This window comes from Seriola aureovittata, chromosome 14 (assembly GCF_021018895.1).
Source record: "Seriola aureovittata isolate HTS-2021-v1 ecotype China chromosome 14, ASM2101889v1, whole genome shotgun sequence".
NCBI lineage: Eukaryota > Metazoa > Chordata > Actinopteri > Carangiformes > Carangidae > Seriola > Seriola aureovittata.
The window spans coordinates 2,012,308-2,032,927 of NC_079377.1; the positions used below are offsets into that span (position 1 = coordinate 2,012,308).

Sequence of the window (20,620 nt, forward strand, 5' to 3'; positions counted from 1 at the left end):
GCTTCTTAAAGTAACGTGATACCACACATCTATTACAATTAAAGACAAATACAACTGGACACCACACACACACACACACACACACACACAACACACACACACACACACACACACACACAGATTAGTGCAGTAGTGAACATGGGGGAGGTTTTCTTACAGGGTTGAGGAGGACAGTGAGGAAGAGTTCTCCTCCTCTGATGCTCTTGTCCAGCTCCTTCGAGCCTCCTGGGTATTCATTGTAGAAGATTGTGTGGGTGAACAGACCGCACGTCTGCCGGGGCAACACCTGCAACACAAAGAGATCGTCGGTGTTTTGGTGTATATTCACATCCGTCCTCAGTCTCTATCTTGTGGACATTTTTACATACTCACGGCATTTTAGCTACTTTTTCAGATCAAGACTTGGCAAGAGTCAGTAATTAGTCAGTATTAGTCATCTGTCGCTAGATTTAGAGACTTTTTGCAAAAAAAAGGTACCAAGCGAGAAATGTAGCAACTTTTTGGACAAACCTGAGCTACTTTCATTATCAGAGTCACCAGTAAGTGGACTTAGTTGTAGCTGTATCCCTCCACCAACCAGTCAATATGGTCACAGTCTCTCCTTCCTGAGTTACAGTGTTGAATAATGGCCATAAGTGTTTTTGCAGAACATTATGATGTCACAGTGAAATTGACCTTTTGGATATAAAATGTCATCACTTCCTTTTATCCTTACATACATTTGAGTTAAATCGCGTCATAGATAATGTGCGAAGGTCACAGTGTGTCAGTGTGTGATGTGATGTTCCCTCTGGGCATTCCTGATATATTACGTTCACAAGAACATGGGATCACTGTGACCTTGACCTTTGACGACCAAAAGTTCCATCAAGGTGTTACTGACATACTGCATCCATGTACGGACGGACAGACAACCTGAAAACAATATGTCTCGTGCTGTGACTGTCGCCACGTGAAGGAATAAAAACACGCCAATTAGAGCAGCTGTATTGTGAATTGAGCTGTATTGAATACTGTATATGTAATCACAGAGAAGAAGAGAGAAGAGAACAGTTAAACCAGCTGACACTAGACTGAATGCAAATACGACGCAGCTCCAGAACAGTCTTCAACTACATCCTCAGTTTCGCTCAGTGACCAATCGAGGTCCAGACGTACTTTTGACCTGGTCTTGTGGATCATTTGTTTGCACTGTGCATCGCTGTCATTGCACTTCATTAAAAGCCTGGAGCTGCACAGCTTTCAAAACAAAGACACACGAAGCAGCATTTTTAATTGATGATGCGTCAGTATACATCTGGGAGCAATACACAAGGGTAAATGAAATGTTATTCTGCATGTGTTTAATCCCCTCCAGTCAAAATCCATTACTGTGTCTTTTCCTGAATAAAAGTGCAGCTTTATGAGGAAACAGCAGTGGAGCAGTTATCTGGCTCTGATCCACACAGTGTTTGTAACATGGGTAACTATCCAATCACAGTTCTTACTGCTATATTCATGACCTCTGGAAAAGGCTGAGGATTACATACTGTATTTTTAGTTTACTTCCACTGTAGTAAAATCTTATCTGTTCCACTTCTGTCCTCTAGGAGGTGCTGCAGGTCTTTGTCCAACAAAACAATCATTTCAAGAGTGTTTTTTCCTGATATACTGAGGCCCTGCTTCTCTGCACTGTGCAGGCTTCTCACTCTACCCAACAACTAGGAAGTTATCTCTTTTATTTATTTCGTGATATGTGATGATAATGTTTATGAGACGTGCTGCTGTGAGACACTGTGAACAACTTCCAGAAACTTTGTCAAGTGAAGTCAAGTTTGCTTGCTGTCTGATATCTGATATCTATTAACAGTGAATGGAGGTGAGTGGAGGGCCCCATGTTGTCAGGACCCCTCCATTTGTGGTGCTCAAATCCAAAGTTTCATTTGAAAAACACAATGGCAATTTTCTGAAATAATGTCATGGGTTAATACACAATTTCACAAAGAGCTATTTTCTCCTAAAACTGTCTCCTCACCGTTACATAGAAAAGAGGAGTGCAGCTGTGCGGAGCTGCTGACTCATCATCACTTTCTGAAAAGTGTGTCAGTGTGGAGAAAAGTTTACCCATGGGAACATTACCGGAATGCAAGTATATCGAGGACTGCAGACTGACCTGGATCCCATTATGGATGAAGCCGCGGCGGTACCGAGCCGGCCTCAGATGGGGGTATTCCTCTGTGCTGGTCACCTTGATGCCCCACACGGACTTCCAGGCCTCGTAGAGCTGGCTGTGGACCGGGTAAACCCCAGAGTGGTGTGGAGCCACTGCATAGCCCATGTCTGTCGGGATGCCGTGCTCCTGGAGACAGGGTTGTGTGGAGTGAGGAGGTGGAGGTGGAGGGGGGAACAGGCAAGAATGTAAAAAAGTATGTTATTGTGAGGAGAGACAATAAGTAGAAGAGAGAAAAGATCTTAATACTTTTTCAAGCAGACACCAATCATGTAGCCATATAGTCCTTACACCAGTGATGCAGGGACACACACAAATCCTTTTGCTACAAACTCCTTTAGTTAATAATGTAACCAGTAAAACTACATCCTCCTTCTATGGAGGTAGATTTGTCTAAATATTATTCATGGGAACAGATAAAACACCTTCCACAAATACAAAAAATACATTTGTAAACTCAAAAATATCTTGCAAATATTAAACGAAACATCTACAACTTTTAAACAGACATTTGTGAATCAATTTTCTATTTGTGAAGCAAAAAAGCAATTTTCCACTTGTTGAGTTTTGAGACGAACTCTCCGCCAGTCTGAACCAAAATTGATTTGTATCGCTCGGTCACTTTCGGAAAAAACGTGATCGTCACGTCTGCTGACGTCACCATTTCGCTTTTCAAAGTAAAAGCACGCAGTCTTCTATGAGCCGTTTTATCTTAAATAATCTGTGACGAGTAACACGCACTATGTTAACGGTTGTAAGATATGAAGTGACAGGACTCTGGTGGATCTTCCTCCTCCTTCCTTCACACTGTGACAGTGTCAGTGCTGCTGACCTGAGCAAAGATCTTGTTGAGCCTCATCTGCTCAGCCAACACGCTGACGTTGTGGAAGAGGTGAGGCTGCATGTGGCTCCACATGTGAGGAAACCACCAGAAGTCCATCCTGTGTTGGAGCAGCATGTCGTCTCCCCGATCCTCCTCATCAGTACCTGGAGAGGGAGGGAGAGAGAGAGAGAGAGAGAGAGACAGAGAGAGAGAGAGAGAGAGAGAGAGAGAGAGAGAGAGAGAGAGAGAGAGAGAGAGAGAGAGAGAGAGAGAGAGAGAGAGAGAGAGAGAGCTTTAGCCATCAACCTGTGTGGATATTAACTATTGAAGTGAAAGTTGATTTGACACAGTTATTGTGTGTATTATTTGTTTGCTTAATATTAGTGTTTATCAGTTTTTTTTAAGACTAAATTGAAACCTATCACAATAAATATTTTGGGACTTGTTATTGAAAGGGTGACGCTTCTGTGCCCAGACCAGGATTCATCTGGGTGGGGAAAGTGAAAGAGCACAGCTTTCCCCTCCATCATTACCACTGAGGTGCCCTTGAGCAAGGCTTTTATCCCCCAACAGATGTTACTGTGGAGTGAAGGTTGAGATCAGAGGATCCTTGCAGACTGTCAGTGTGTGGATCTTTTTTTTCTTACTTTTGTCTACGATCTGTGCATGAACACAGCCTGACAGCTACAGTATGTTACTGTTTTCTAATATTTTTAGTTGAAATATGTTCAGAAACATATCTTAATGTGGAGCGGTGCCGTCAAAGGCTTCTGTGACCCAGACTCACTGATGTCAGACCAGATCTTCTATTGGGCGCGTACTCAGTCTCAGGATCTCCGTTTATGGTTTAACCTCCATTTTACATGAATTATCATGTCATATCAGTCAGTGGCTTTAAATAAATCAGCTGACTACACTTGATTGCAGGATCTGTCAAACCAGTTCAATAAGGTCTAAACATTAATCAATTGTCAAAATACACAAGGAGAGGAAAGAAATACAAGACAATCCTTTTTATTACTGATCTGTCGGATATTGAGACTGTCAGGGCTGAAACATCTGCACAGATGCACAGAAGATCCTCAGCTGTGTTAAAACACAATGTTTGCAACAGAAATCTCTGTTGATACAGTAATGACGGGTGTTACGTACCTGTGTGATAAAACTTTCCGGAAAATCCCAAGTTGAAGGTGAATTTAGGGACCAGTGCTCTCAGTTTGTTTTGAGTGTTGAGCAATGCCTGTGACAGGAGGAGAAATATGTTCACACTTACTGCATGACAACATCAACTTTCTACTGGTAGTTATTCAAAGAAACAATGACCAGTTCATCAAGGCCCAAGTCACATGTAGCAACAACTGATATTTTTACCATGTGATATATTTCATACAAAGCAATACACTGGAACTTTGTACTATCCCTTTTGATACTCTGTCTTTGTGCTGATTTGTGTAACATGTTACTTTACAGAAAGACATCTTTTCATTTTCTGTTTTGTATAATCACTCAAGAGATCAGCTCCATAACTCCAGGTTTTAGCAGCATTCATCCTTCCCTCAGTCCTGCCCCCCTGTCCCTGCCACCACCACGCCTCACTGCAGGGACGGTATCAGCCGGTGATGAGCAAAGATTGATTTTCTCTCTCATCAGAACAGAGAATCTTAAATTAAAGTGGCCTCTGTCTAGCCAGTCTTCCAGAAAGGCCTGACTGATGGAAAGCTGCTGAGATGGTGGTCCTTCCAGCAGGTTCTCTCGTCTCTGCAGGAAGCAGAAGCTGCAGCAGGAAGCTCTGTTAGAGGGACCATAGGGTTCCTGGCTGAACAGCCAACTCATGGAAGATTCCTGGTGGCACCAAACGTCTTCCATTTCACCGTTATTGTCTTCTTGGAAACAAACTCAAAGTGCAAAGTAAAAGGGTTTGAATACTTTGTGAAGCCACTGTAAGTATAAAAGATATATTTATGTACATATACCTGCACAAGAGAAGTATAAAGCCCAAATACACAATTAGGACATAAACTGTTTAACTTTTCAGATGAAAAAATAAAGCTGTGCTCCACTTCAACAGACCTTTGGGCTTTTTATGCGTTTATTTGACAGTATAGTGGCGAGAGACAGGAAACGGGGAGGCAGAGAGAGGGGGAATGACATGCAGCGAAAGGCCGTCCGACACGGGATTTGAACCGGGGCCAACAGCAGCGAGGACTGTAGCCTCTACACATGGGGCGCCTGCTTAGACCACTACGCCACACGACGCCCCCACTTCAACAGACCTTTAATAGAGTTCACGACAGGCCTCATCACAGTGTCACTGAAAACTCTCAGCCACTGACACAGGGACTGACATGAGCATGTAATGAAAGACATCCAGTCACTTACTGATGGGAAATTTAGCCCCCACCTCACCTGACCTGGATCTCCCTGGAAGAAATCCACACTATCACACTACAGGAACAACAAAACCCACAGAGGGGGCGAGGCTGAGACTTGAACCCAGAACCTGACTCCTTCACACAGTCTAAATTACAAGGGGCCATGAAGAGTGCTGGGAATAAAATCTAACATGAGATCAGATTTGCATTAGTAACGTAAAACCAAGCTGAAGACAGGCTAAACAGCTCTTTAAGTATGATTATTATAATAATCATAAATTCAACTTCCTTCACTCACAGCAGCTTTGAGGTTTGTCTCTCAGTGTCGGTGTCACACCACATACGGTCACTTCTAGAGACTGTGTATATCAAGTATCATGTATGTAGGAATGAGTCCTGAGTCAAAACTCAATCACATGTCAGCATAAGTTTTATTTCAGCTGCTATTGAACCCTTGGCTGTGTCTTAACCTCCTAAAACCCGAACTCTTGCATGGCGTGCATTTTTAATTTCTCTTTGCTATTTAGGCTGATTGGGACCTGAGAAAAATGATGTCCACATATGAGGACATTAGTTTTAAATTTCGATTACTGAGTGGCAGTATAATATCCTCATATGTGGTCACCAGGCCCTTGTTGAGAAAAAGTTAGTATTGTGGTCTAGAGAACCCAAAATGTGAGGTCCACATATGTGGACGCCAGGTCCTAGGAGCTTAAAGCCATGCTGATGAAAAACCCGTCATTACGAAAATCACTTAAGAGGTCAATATACTAGTCCTCAACCTGTTAGTTGAATAAAGCACTGGAGTAATTAAGTCAAACAGAGTTCAGTTATAATGAAAATGAATGAAAGCGGAACCACTGGTGCTTTTATTCTGAAGAACCAAGCTGGTGTCGAGCTGGGAGTGTTGACGTAGTTGCTTCATATTCATTGCACATCAAAACCTGACCCTTGAACTACTACTCTGTACCGTTCCATGAATATTAATGAGAGTCAACACCTCACACTCAACCACTAGGCATTCCACCAGTGAATTCTATCTAAATATTCATTGTGGTCTTGTGTGTGACTGTGGCTGACAAGGCTCACCCACCTCCACGTCTGACACCTTCATCCGGGTTCCCTCCTTGCCGACAAAGATGTCGTCCACGTCCACCAGGATGTGGCGGTCCAACGACAAACACAGTCTCTTCCCTGTCAGATAGGCGATGGCATCTACAAACACCAGCTTGTGAAGCCAAAAGTTTAGATTGTTCCCAAAGAGAACTCTTTGAATGCCATCATGGAGCCCCAAGTCCTGGACCACCGTCGCATGGAGGGCCCGCAGGGGACTAGATCCAAAATGTGCCAGTGCTTCAGCGGACTTGGTGCTGGCCAGAAGCACGGGTTCGTAAGTGGAGTGGTTGGACTGGAAAATGGTCCAGTCGTCCCCCGGTAAAGAGCCCTGCTCCACCTGGTTGGGCTTGGTGATGTAGAGCAGAGGAGCAGTCGGATTGATGCGGTAGTCCCTGAGTCCCAGGTGTGAGTGTAGAAAGAGGGGGAACCCTTTGAGCTGTGCGCTGAGGAGAGAGTTTTCATTGGCTTTGAAGAAGCCAATGACACCTACTCCATACTCAGCACAGTACTTGTCCAGCAAGTCCCGGTTCCACGCGTCCAGGTTGACGTATTTCAACACATTTTCATAGATGATGAGCGTGTATCGTCCACGGTTACGCTCCGTCAACGTGGGCATGTCACCTTTACCGGGAGCAATCTCTGTCTGGTAGTGGAAGCGGCTGGACTCTAATATGGCTACGATCTCCTGGCCCAGCTGGGAGTAGATGCTCTCTACGAACACCAGAACCACAGGCTCTGTCCGTGAATTGTCCACCGCCTTCACCTGTCGCAGTCGGCCTTGGCGCGGGGGAAGGAAGAGAGGTGCCCTCTGGACACCCGGCCCTCCGCCTGCGGCCCCAGTACTGGCTCCTGGTGACATCCCCCCTCCTCCTCCACAGTCACTGAAGGGCAAAGGGGGGGCCTCCTTGATTTTGGGGCTGTTGGAGACGTAGTAAGCTAGGAAGGCCATGGACAGCAGGCAGAAGATGATCAGTGCCAGGATGAGGCGGTGAAGCTCCAGCTGGCGGACTCCTCGCATTAGCTTCCACACGCCCAAGCCTGCACCTACCATGGTGTTGGAGGGGGGAGGCAGGACTGGGCAGCAAGCAGCAGCGCTGAACAGTCAAAGGAAGCAGAGGGGTGGAGTAGGGGTGAGGGGAGGGGGGAGTGGAAGAGGAAGATCTAGCAGTAGATACTGACACTATGCTGTGCTGAAGAATAGCCATTTACACTAGGTCACCATGGCCAGCATCATCCATTACCTGCTTTACACTTGTAGCTCTGCAGCACAGAAACACTCTCAGCTGACTCAATGGAAGGAGGGAGGGGGTGGGGTGGGGTGGGGTTGGGGGTTAGAGATCCAAGAAGGAGAAATGGAAGTTGGCTGAATAAAAGCTAACACCAACAGAGGTGATCTCTCCGAGTTCAGCCTCAGCTGTTTGCTGCTGCTCGGCTCTCTCCCTCAAGCAGCTGTGCAGGCGTCTCTACGTGTGGACATGTCCCACTGTGGTGGAGCTTGTAGCTGGTGTAGCCTCTCGGCAGTGAGAGTGTCTGCGCTGGTGGTCGGTGCTTCGGGGATGAACCCCCTCAGGCCACCTAGCCTGGACATCCCACAAAAAGACACCTGGAAGATGAGGGCACAGAGGGGAGAGAGAGGGGGAGGGAAGAAGGGGACAAGGAAAAGAGGGAAGAAAGTTTTCAGTCAGCTTTTATTTCTGGTTATAGCTGCTCTGCACACTTCTGACACGTCAAAGGAATACTCCAGCCAAACATCAAAAGGCAAAAGAATGAATTATCATTATTTATTGGGCAACATCTTGTTGCAGATCAAACACTTGCACAGAAACGTGTTCCCAGTTTGAATAAAACAAAAGCTTTCAACATGAAATGAAAACGTGATACCATGGCTGCGGTCGAGAAGTCAAAATAACATCCTCTCTATCCACTTCCCCTCGACCTCCAGGGAACACGTCATGAGGTCAAGGACAGATGTGAAGGAGAGTTGACGAGGACCTAGGAAAACAATCTGACTGCACTTACACTAGGACTTTTTTCAAAACTAACTGTATAACACACGGACGATAAATCCTCCTTTCCTAACCACAGATACAAAACAAACAGGATTCAAATGTTGAAATAAGAAAATATGAAAGAAAGTTCAACCATCAAAATAATTTAATAATAATAATAGAGACCAGAGTGGATGATATTCAGACATACAGGAAGTAGCTTATACAGAGTTTTGACTGTTTTATGTGTTTGTCAAGTAGAGAAAATTCATTTTTCAGAGCAGTGAGCAGTTTTCCCCTGACTGGATTTAAAGAGAATAAATCTATATTTATGGATTTGGGTTTCAGTGGATCAGACAAGGATTTCCATCAGTTCTGGATCGAGTCACAAACATAAAACAGCTGCTCTGTTGTTTCTACATTTACATGTATGTGGGTGAAAGTACAATGGTGTGTCACTTTGAATGTTGCTGCAGCAAGGAATTGTGGGACGGCATTTCTCCTTTCCTTTCCTAAAGGAAGGTCCAGTGTTTCCTCTGCTAAAGGAGATAAGATAGGAAGCACTGAAGCTCCTTTCCTCCTCATGTAGAGAAGTGGAGCAGCTGTGATCATGGTGCTGCTCAGAGACTTCAGCTCATTTCATCAGTTTCAACCTTCATAAGAAAAAAGACTTTTCAACCTCAGCCCTCGTTTGTTATATACACGTTCGATACAGAACATGAAGTAGGAGGAGGTACTTGAGTGTCTTGAAGAAAAAGTTTCATTAATTTCCACAAAGATACTGAACACAGAGGACAGTGTGTCTGCAGCATGGGACAAAACTAAACTTGTTAAAGTAAACACATTAAATAAAAGACAAATGTACAAACACAAAGACTGTGATCTAACTTTTCTATGTGCCACCATCCACAGAGAGAATCAATGCAGAGGCTTGAAATGAATCAGGTTCTTACCGATTCATTCACAGTTTGGATAAAGAAGCTGCCCACTCATAACTCCATGCAATTTATTCCTTCATCAAAGTTTCACACAAGCAGAGCTGCTTCACAATGACCCTGACAACGTACTGATTCTTAGTTTGTGTGTGTGTGTGTGTGTGTGTGTGTGTGTGTGTGGGGTCCTTCCTGAATAAGACTATGAATAAGAATCTGCTGCTTTGTATGAGTATAGTAACTATGCACATGCATGTCACCTTCTGGCTCCCAGTGGTAATTAAAGGAGCTCCCAGTACTATGACACAACACACACACACACACACACACACACACACACACACACAGCAGAAGACCCATGCAGTGAATAAGCTACTGTTTAGATTTCAAATCTTCAATTAATGTCCTGTGGTGGTCTCAGAACTCTGTGTGTGTGTGTTTGTGTTCTGTGGTGGTCTTGGTGTGTGTGTGTGTGCATGTGAACAGACACTGGAATGAATAGATGTTTGCAAAAGGCTGAGGCGATGGATACAACTTAGAGAACACACACACACACACACACACACACACACACACACACACACACACACACACACACACACACACACACACACACACAGTCAGTGTTCAGGATGACGCGCCTGTTAAACAAACCATGAAACCATCTGAAACACATTCTGTCATCTCATTAGAACACTTGATTGCTGCTGATGAGGCCGCTGATGTTAGAGGTCACAAAAAGAAAATGTCTTATACTCCTGAATGAACCTGATTAGAGAAAATAAACTTAAACACGCTTGGGATGGCGTGATTGTTTAGTGATGCAGCTGAGAGCAGGGACTGTTCTGAGAACTCACCTTCAAGATTATTTCAACCTCTGAGATTGGACCGTCTGCTACCAGACGCAGTGCTGTGGGGATAAAGGGACGATGTGGTATTGTTTTCCTGCTTTAGAGAAGTTGCTGTTGGGCTGCAGACTCCGCAGTCTCAGACGTTTGAGCATCTTTGAGTTCAACAAATGGTTAGTTTTCACAACTGCCTGGAGTTCAGAGGATGAGGGCAATGACATGAAATGTGGCCCCGAGAAGCTGCAGTAAACGTTACTGCTGCTGGCAGCACAGTGTCATACACAGGGAACAACACAGTGATTGTTCTAAGGAAGCTAAAAATACTGTGTACAAAGGCCACGGGGTTGAGTTAAAGCATATTTCATTTATGAGACATCTCATGAACAATAGTGAGCGAGCTACACAACTTCAAATGTCTCGGTCGCTGCATGAATGTTTTCACTGTGTCTTTGTGATGGGTTTTATAGGCAGGCTTTTTTTCCCCCCACTTTCCATTAAATGTCAATTGTTTAATTCTCAAAACACATGAGAGTCTTTACAACTCTGTCCAGCCAGTTGTTTAAATATATGATCATGGGTCACTGGTTTGAATTTGGTTGAATCTGTTCCCTCCTCCTCCACACGATGTGTTGTATGTCAGATTTCCAAAGTGAATCGAGTCTTTCTTCATTTTCCTTGACCAGTCACTATTGCTGCATCAATCTTAATTTCACAGCTTCAGTTTGATTGTGGTTATTCTGACGATTAATTAACTAATCAATGAAAATCCTTCACAGTATGTTTATAAAGAATATGAGTAAATCAGAGACTGAATGAGAGAGAAGGAGAAAGGCCACCAGATCGCCACCTAACACTCTTTAAAATGTACTATTGAAGGGCTTCCTGATAAAAAACATATTATAACAACATCTATTCAGAGTTTTTCAGTAATAAAGTAAGAAAACAAGCAACATAAACCTAAAACCTACAAGAAGGTGGTTCAAGTGTTTGCTTTGCAGAAGAACCAAACCTTTACTGAATCATCAAGGCTGACACTCATATCAGTGCTACGTATATTAAAGATTCTGATTAAGATATATCAGCCATCATCATCATCATTTAATTTTACAGATATTTTTTTGCTAAAGACACATTTAAAGAACACATCTTTGACATTTCGGCCCTGACATATCTGTTTTAAGTTGATAATGATGTGTCAACAACAAGGTCCGTCTGGCTGTGGTTGGTGAGGACACCCTGACGGTCGAGGAGACGATGAGTGTATCGAATGAGTGCACCACTTTGTGAATGAATGGTGTGCGACAGGGCTGAAGGAGGAATGGGTGCAGGAATGTGAGGAGTGTGAATATGCAACTTGCAGGCACTTCACAACACGAGTGTAGCAGTGTGACTGTGCTCATGTGTTTGAACTGGCTTACGCAATAGTAATATTCTATGATGATGACCATGTCTCTGCTGCAGAAAGTCCCACAAGCTGAAGTTGACAACACTAGTTAACCCGTACCTGCCCCCGCTAAATACAAAGTATAGCATGTGGTTAACACAGCACACCCAGAGGACAGGACGCGTATTAATAATGCACTGCTATCACCAAGCTCCATCAATGATTCATAAACTAGGCTGCATCAACACACACTTTCCCTTATGTATCGTACATTATCATCACCCTGCTAGTTACCTCAGTGCACACACATACAGGACACAGCTGCCATGTTCACTTCACCTTGTGCTCACTGTGTCATTTCAGGACACGTTTTATTCTTAAAAGATCAGATTATCTGTTTCTTCTTGTTTTGTGTTTTACTTCATCAACTAAGACGGAGTATTAGAGACACACTGAGGAAAAGAGAGAATAAAGTCGTAATGTTGAGAATAAAATCATTATATTTAAGGAAAAAAATCATAATATTACAAGAATAAAGTCGTAATATTACAAGAATTAATAATGTAAAATCTTGAGAGAAATGTTTCAAACAGGTGAAAAGACAGTCAGTGTCAGTCTGAGCTGCTTCTGGCAGCTGCTGTTTGTCTAACAATAGAACAGACTCAGTTTCCTCAATCTATTCAATGCCCTGATGATGATGCTGATGATGATGATGATGAGCCATAAGATGAAGTATCTCCTTGTTTATGAAACCTCTGCTAAAATACAACTTCACAGGATGCTCCACATTCCTCATTTTAAAGCTTCTGATGTTTCCTCTCTAAAACAACACCTAACCTAAGATTACCTCTTAATCCTCATAATATTATGACTTTATTCTTGAAATATTATGATTTTATCCTCAAAAATGACCACTTTATTTTCAAAAATTCTGATCTTTTTTTTCCCCTCAGTGTGGCCCTCATACTCATGAAATGTGTCAACAACTTTTGTTTTTTTCTTTCTGAAACTATGGAAAATTATGTCATTGCACAAGTTGTAAGAAAAAAAGGCAAAGTGCACTGCACACACAAATGGACCATGTGACATTTGCTTCAGGTCATTACAATCTACAGCCGCAAAATGACCGCAGAGTTGAATCAACACATCCAACAGTAAAAAAAACAGAACACTTGAACAATGCAGGCTTCACTTAGGTAACAATTACTGCAGAGCTGTGCAGCGTTCATGTCATTAAGCGCAGTCTCTGTGTGTGAGACGATTCTGACACTCAGCATCTTAACACTACCAAGAGGATCAAGAGGTAAATTTGACTCCACACTCAGCCACTCCCTGTCTGAGGCCTACGACTGCTGCATAATGAAATGCCAGACAGAGACAGACAGATGGGTTGAAGGTGAGCTACATGAGGGGGAGGAATAGATAATAAATGTAGTGTGGGAGGCCGGAGGAGCAGTGTGTGGAGACTATGGTCATAATGAGCATCTGCTGTTTAATGGATTGCTGAGTAGAGCTGAACACTCCTCTGGGATCCACAAAGAACAGCGAGCAGCAGCAGCAACAGCGGGGAACCAGCGCAGAACCAGCAGAATAGCCACATAGTTTTATGGCGGCCTGGCCATCACTTACAGTGAGTACCAAGTTGATAATGTGGTGCTGAGCATTAGTGTTCCATAAATCATCACGCTAATCTGGTCAAAGTTTCATTCCAGCTTCGCAGGGGTCACACAGCTCGCACCACGGGACAAACGGAGGAGAAAAAGTCCAGTGACACCTTTGATGCATTTGTCTTTGTGGACAGAGTTCAGGTTGGTAGGTAGGCTGGAACCGCTGCTGCTAGAGGCTCGTAAGAACCAATGAATATGTGCCAGTCTATGACTTCACATTCAGAACTTTTTCAGTCTTTAAATGCAGAACAAACTCTCTTTTCCACTGGTCAAAAAAACCCACTAAGACCCACATCAGGCTTTTGTCAGCAATGAAAAAGTGTTCAATCAACATTCACACCCAGGTCAAATGACTCTGAAAGCAGACGCAGGTATTTACCAGCTCCGGCTCCGATCAGCATCCATGTAAACACGACAACCGGGTAAATGAAAGTAATGAAAGTGAGTGCAGCCCTGAAGTAAGTTTTAAAAACACTCAATCACGGATTAAAAGTGTCTCACACAGAGGCTCAGACACTACAGGAGCTCCAACCTGAGGATGAGACATGACGGATCTGATTTACCAGTTTACACAGCAGCTCACTCTCTCTCCACTGCGTCTGTGTGTGTGTGTGCTCTGTAAGAGCATGTGATGACATCACTGCTTGCAGTTGTGCGTATAAACAGAAAGACACGCTCCTGAATTTTTCACAGTCAATTTTATATTTTATGTTTAAATCTATAAATTTGCAGTAAGGCTGCATCGGAATATAATCCAGATTGCAACATGGCCAAGTTCAATATCCAAATCACAGGAGCTGCAATTGTTTTGATGAAGGTAAAATGTGTCACATTGTTGAACATTGTTAGCACCGTTAGCGCTGTGGTGCTACAGAGACGCCCCGGACAACAAATCATATTCTCCAGATGTAAATCGTCATCATTTTTTTTCATCAGTAAAGTTTCAGTATACTCAAGAAACCATTTATCATATTATTGGCTACAATAGTTATACTGTTCAAATTTGATACCATCACACCCACAGTGGGAAGTTGTATCGCTTCACCACAGCAGAACAATGACTGTAGTCGCTTTGCACAAGCAAAGATGGAGTTCCAGTGTTTCTCAGTGAGACGCTGCCAGTTTTATTAAACCACTTAACAAATTATAACTAATAAACCTATTTCATTAAGAAGGTAACTCTAGAGAGTGGAATCACCCTTCTTTTTAAATATTCATCTTCTGGAATGTGTTTTATCCAGTGCAGTTTCAGGACGTGGGTCGTAATAGACAACATTTAGTATAAAGCTGACACATCAGATCAGTTTAATGAAGGCAGTCCATCCTGCAGCCCGGAGAGAGAGGGCTTTCCTTTATCTCAAATTTCAACAGCTTCCACTTACAATTATGTGTCAGTGCATATATAGAGTTTTCTATCCATCAGAATGTCTGCCATGCCCGGAAAACCTCCAAAGGAAGGTGCCCAAGAGGCATCTTAATCAGGTGTCTCTTGGGCACTTGAGCCTCTTAATCAGATGCCTGAACCACCTCCAATTGCTCATTTTGACCTGAAGGAGCAGTCGCTCCCTCTGAAAGTCTGAGCTCCTCATCTTATCTCTAAGGCTGAGCCCAGACACCTAACGGAGAAAACTCATTTCAGCAGCTTATATCTACCATCTTATTCTTTCAGTCACTACCCAGAGCTCATGACCATAGGTGAGGGGTGGAGCGAAGATCAACCGGTAAATCGGGGGCTTTGCCTTCCAGCTCAGCTCCCTCTTCACCACAATGGTCCGGTACAACATCTGTATTACTTCTGATGCTGCACAGATCCATCTTACCCTCACTCGTGAACAAGATCCCGAGAAACCCCAAACTGCTTCACTTGGGGCAACAACTCACCCCCAACCTGGAGGGAGCAGTCCACCAGCTGAGAACCATGGTGTTAGACTTGGAGGTGCTTTGTTGTATTCCCGCTGTGGTTTTCCAGCAGTTTGCACACAGCAGTGTTCTGATATCGGTCAACCGCCACACCGACGAGCTGCTTCACCGGCTGCACTCATGTCCTCACTCCACACTTCTGGTGCAGCCGACAACACACCTGGTAAATGATCGGAGGTTTGCCTGTCTCTCATAGCACACTTCATTACAGAGGGATATGAGTGTTTTTAGGGGCCAGGGTGGGAGTACGCTCGGGGTTAGCAGAGCTGATGAATTTCAATAACAAAGTTGTGTAGATGTCTGTCCAGAAGGGACCTTAATCAGCAGTGAAGCAACAGATCAGGTATCAAGTGTCCAGCTGTAAACGATGTGAAAGGGGTTAACTCACACATGTAGCCCTGACAGGATTAAAATGACTAAACAGCACCTGCAATGATAAAAATCGAACTAGAAAATAGAATTCATTCAGTAATTCACTGAGAGTTTCAGGCTCCTACAGACAGGGAATCGATGAGGCAGGTGGTGGTGCAGGGATACCACACTGTTTCCATTCAGGGATGTTAGTGGTCATAATGTACTTTGTAGGAGCACAGCGCTCAGGAAAACAAGTGGTTGTATAATGAGTGAATTATTTCTTTGTGCTGGCTCAACATTCACTGTTGGTATGGAGTTTATTTAAAGCCTCGTGTTATTTCAATTAGCACTTCTGGTTCCACCCTAAGGTCCTCTGTGAATTCTGTGTATGACTCCCAGATATCTGCTCATCTGTGGCAGCTAAAATTAGCAAATTGAACAAACAAACTTCAAACCAAGGTACAGCATGGCAGCTCACACACATGTTCATGTCCATTCTCAACCCAGGGAAGACAAATCTGTGAATGTGTCTCTGTCTTCTGCCGCAGATGGAGGGAGGTCAGGGTTGGGAGTCATACATTACATTTGCTCTCATTACTCTACATTACTTTTTGTGTGCCTGTACTTTAAAAAAATAAAATCTATAATATTGTACTTTTCTACATTTAAAGTCAGATCCATTAAAGATTAAGAATTAAAGTCCCATGGTCCCCAAGCTTTCTGTTTTGTGTGTGTTTGTGTGTGTGTGTGTGTGTGTGTGTGTGTGTGTGTTTGTGTGTGTGTGTGTTCCTGCACAGCCCTGGTTCTCAGAGTTTGTGCTTGTGCACTTCCTGATGTTTTAGTGGGCTGTACTGTGGAGTTTATATGAACTATGTGTTTTGTCCAGCTGGGTGATTCCTCTGCTAAAGTGGCGAGTTATTTCATTCATGTAGCCTGATACTGACTGTTGCACCTGCCACTGCGTCCACATCTTTTTACCAGCTGCGACAGAAGGGCTGGTATTGTTTTCACCTTGTGAATCTGTGTGTGACATCATGGTGCTGGTGACACCTACTGTAGCAGGAACTAGTAGAGGGTGACATGGGAGTGGATTTCCACTCCTGTGCCACCCCACTCCCACAAAAACATTGCTGTCCTGTCCCCATCCCAAGATGAAAAAAAAAATAAATCCTGTCCTCTCCCAATCCTGGAAGGATGATCGCCTCAGAGGGTGCTTTGCTCACCCCTCTCTCTTGCCCACTTCCTCGAATACCCGGACTGATGACAGTAGGTTGACAAAATTTAAATTTTTTTTGGCCATGGTAAAACAATATCATCAAATAAAGTATTAATTATTAACATTAATAATCTGAGCATTCTCAATAATTATTTAAAATCAGGAGGAGGAGGCGTGTAGAAACAGCAGTTAACGACTTTCAGCTCTCTCTCTCTCTCTCTCTCTCTCTGTCCCAAAGTTCTATATACAACCATAAAAAACACCTACACACAACAAGCAGTGCTTCAGTGACAGGCAGCTGATTCGGTGTGTGTGTGTGTGTGTGTGTGTGTGTGTGTGTGTGTGTGTGTGTGTGTGTGTGTTGCATCATTTGTATGCAGTTATATATTAGCAACTATGGCAGGGTAAATTAAACGTAATATTACATTAATACTACAAATTATAATAATAATAAGTTAATATATAAATGGGAAAACAAGTCAGATATTGTCTTGACATTTGCAAAAGGCATGAGCCATCAGCGATCGCCCTGATGATCGTCACACCTCTGTTCAGCTGTTTTCCACTGTTTCCTGGTTAGTTCTCGCTGGCTGTGCGGAGGGCAGTTTTATTTAGCCCACTGACAATCAGCTGTATACACACACTGTAAATGTCCATCAACAGAAAAGGAATGTATTGTTGTTTATTGTTGCTCTGCTGCTTGATACATCCACATGTTAATACACTTTGAAGCCTAGGGGCCTTCTTTAATAGTTCTATCATATAACAACATCACGGAAACCTGCTTTCTTAAATCGGGGCAGAGGATAAGAAATCTCTTTTCCAGCTGGTCTTCTTAACGTTGAGTGACGCAAGACTGGGACTAAAATAGTTTTGGCAAGTGTTATATTGAGAGCTAATATTGTGTTCACCCCATTAAATTATAAGAGGACTAAAATGTGTAATGCCATGAAATTTATAATCTAGCTACCATGTTACAACACCAGGACATCCAGATGACTAAACTAACGACCTAACACTCCACCGTGTCGTGAAACATTTCAGAAGGCTGGATAGCTTCAGTGATGTCTAAAGTCAAAGACAGGGAAGTGTGCTGACTCACCTGGACTGGTTCTCCCTCCACTGTCACGAGACCTTCAGCTCAACATTGCTGGGAACATCTGAAAAATAAAAGGACAGACAAACATCATGATTTTGCAAACAGTGGATATAAAACAGTGAGGAACCAGCAGGAGAAAACAGCAGCAGTTTTTGTGTTACTGTGAGGAAGCTTGCAGTCTCTGTGTGATCTGATGCTTTTGGTGTTCAGCTGGGTTGAGATATAGTGACTGTGAAGGTCATAGTAGGAGTCATATTAGAGGTGGGCGATCTAGACTAGACTATCATATCACTATCTTTTCAGGCAGAATCAGGAAGCACAATCTGAATCATGAGTCTCCCCCCAAAGATTAAACTGGAAACAAATCCCATCACTTTTTCTCAAAGGCCCAACTCTCTCTGCATCCTGTCCACGCTCTGATTTTATTCTGAAAGTCCTGACCAGATGTTCTGATTTGTATCCTTCTGCTGCTTTGATGCTGCTTTCTTCTTTTTACAAACTGTGTCACAACTCATCTCTTTTTACTTAGTTCATATGGAGTTTTCTTGTTCTGCTCCGGTGGAGAACTGGTTCATGTGGAGTTACACCAAACTCAGCGAGGCTGCAGAGCGGAACAAGCTTTTTTTTTACCTTTAAAATAAATCTCTAAATATAAAAACTTTTAATGAGGCGATCTTCACATCGTCTTCATATCTTAACCATTCAGTAAACCCTTATTCCCTGTGGATGGGGGCACTGCCATCCTGTTTCTCCACTCAGTATTGTTGGACAGCACGTTTCGTTTTAGTGTTACGTTTTGATAAGTCGGCAAGGTAGCTGCTGAGCTGATTGAAAGTAATGGCTTGTAATATTTGTTTCTTAGATTTAGCACTACAAGCCCTTGTTCTCTCAACTGTGTCCTTTTATCTTTACATTTATAAAACTAGATCATTATGTTGCTTCAGTTTCTGTTTTTTCTGGGTGGCAACAGAAGGAGAGAATGTTCCGATGTTCTGCACTTTTGTTATTGTGAGCAAGTATAATGAAAACACCACAATCAACAGTGCACTAGCCCATCTGTTATTCCCTAACATGTCGGAGCTACTCAGGCCCAGTCCCACTGGTTCTGACTGCAGATGTACCGGTCAATCTTTTAAGATGGCTCACAAATAGTTTATTTTTTTTCTTTTTTTTAAAAAACAAAGGCACAGTAATTTACTAACAAAGCAATTATTATTATTATTTTTAATTATCATAATTATTATAATAAAGACTCAACTGCTATAATATAATACACACACGTGCACACACATGCACATACACATGCACTTAACCAACACTTGATCCAACCCAATCTCCCTGGCTCCACAACATACATACATACATACAACACCCACATACAGCGGCTTCAAAATATCATCTGTACGTTTGCCCATTATTAATATTACATTTATGCACTTGTCTTCTGTCATTGTCACACTATTTCATCAATATGCTATATGTTAGAACCAGTCTACTACTATCTGATATGTTTGTTATTTTTTTTCTGTCACACTATTTCTCCAATAATATTTAAAAAACAAAAATGGATAAAACATCTGGGCACCAATAATTATCAAATGTTACCCAAACAGGAGGAAAGAGTGCATTTCTGTTGGGAACTATTTGTCATGGCGGATTAATCCACATTTGCTGCTCCAGTGAGTATTTGGGACAACAAGACGATTCACGAGTCAGAATAACCAACGCACGCACGCACGCACGCACACACACACACACACACACACACACACACACAAGCCACAGAGCAGAGAATGAAATGGACTTTAGATTATTTTTGACTCAACTCGATGACTCTGCTGCTCGTTATCATTAAGTGCACCTAATTCCTCCAGTAGGGAGACATCACAATTACTGAACAAGCAGAACATCCACTTATACAAATGTGACCATAACAACTGGTGCAATCCCGTAAAAAGCTATAAAATATATGAATCCAATTTTATCTAATCGGGTCATCTCCTTCTGATCGTGATCCGTTTTTAGAGAGATTGTGTACCTGTGTGACTTGTTCCATCAGCTCAAATTAAAATCCTCTTCCCAGGCCAAAACACTGTCTTAATGATGAAAGCTCTGAGGTGCAGGAGTGGCAGAGATTACTTGTCTGTACACACACAAACACACAGGTAGAGTTGGTATGTGGGAAACCAGTGAGGAATCACATTCTGTGAAAATAAGCGGCTGGCAGCTCCGTGTGTATCAGAGCAGACACACAGTGTCAACATCCCTAATTCATCAATGTAATATACATCATAAAAATAAAAGCCTTGGTTGCAAGGTACCACCTGACCTACAGAGGGTGCAAATCACTAACTCAGCAAAGCAAGTGTGAACCAACAGCAGACTTTCCACTCTGTTGGTTTATGATGATTTTCTGACCTGACTTTTCTGAGAACAGCAAACAGAGATTTTCTTTAGAGGTGCACCAATCGATCGGTTCCCAGCTTGACTTGCTCTGACAGACTCTGTGCAGCACACAGCAGCGGAGACACAGCTACACACACACACAAAATGAGGTCGGCGTGGAAGTTCTTCACTATAAGTGAAGAAGACATAAAGCTTGCAATCTGTAACGAAGGCCAAAGTGAGCTGTGGAGGAACAACCACAAAACATTCAGAACAACAAACTTAACTAGACGCTTAAAATCACCCC

At 42.9% G+C, this 20,620-nt stretch overlaps 1 protein-coding gene across 1 annotated transcript in view; it reads right to left on the reverse strand.

Annotated features, from left to right (window-relative positions):
• The window catches only part of ndst2a (N-deacetylase/N-sulfotransferase (heparan glucosaminyl) 2a), a 45,472-nt gene that overhangs the window by 7,241 nt on the left and 17,611 nt on the right, over positions 1–20,620 (reverse strand). The window contains exons 2-7 of the mRNA XM_056395552.1: positions 17,932–17,989; positions 6,498–8,123; positions 4,185–4,272; positions 3,042–3,196; positions 2,153–2,338; positions 158–286 (exon numbers count right to left, since the gene is read on the reverse strand). Of these exons, the coding sequence (XP_056251527.1) occupies positions 158–286; positions 2,153–2,338; positions 3,042–3,196; positions 4,185–4,272; positions 6,498–7,571 (1,632 nt within the window). The 5' untranslated portion in view covers positions 7,572–8,123; positions 17,932–17,989. The remainder of the gene's footprint in view (positions 1–157; positions 287–2,152; positions 2,339–3,041; positions 3,197–4,184; positions 4,273–6,497; positions 8,124–17,931; positions 17,990–20,620) is intronic.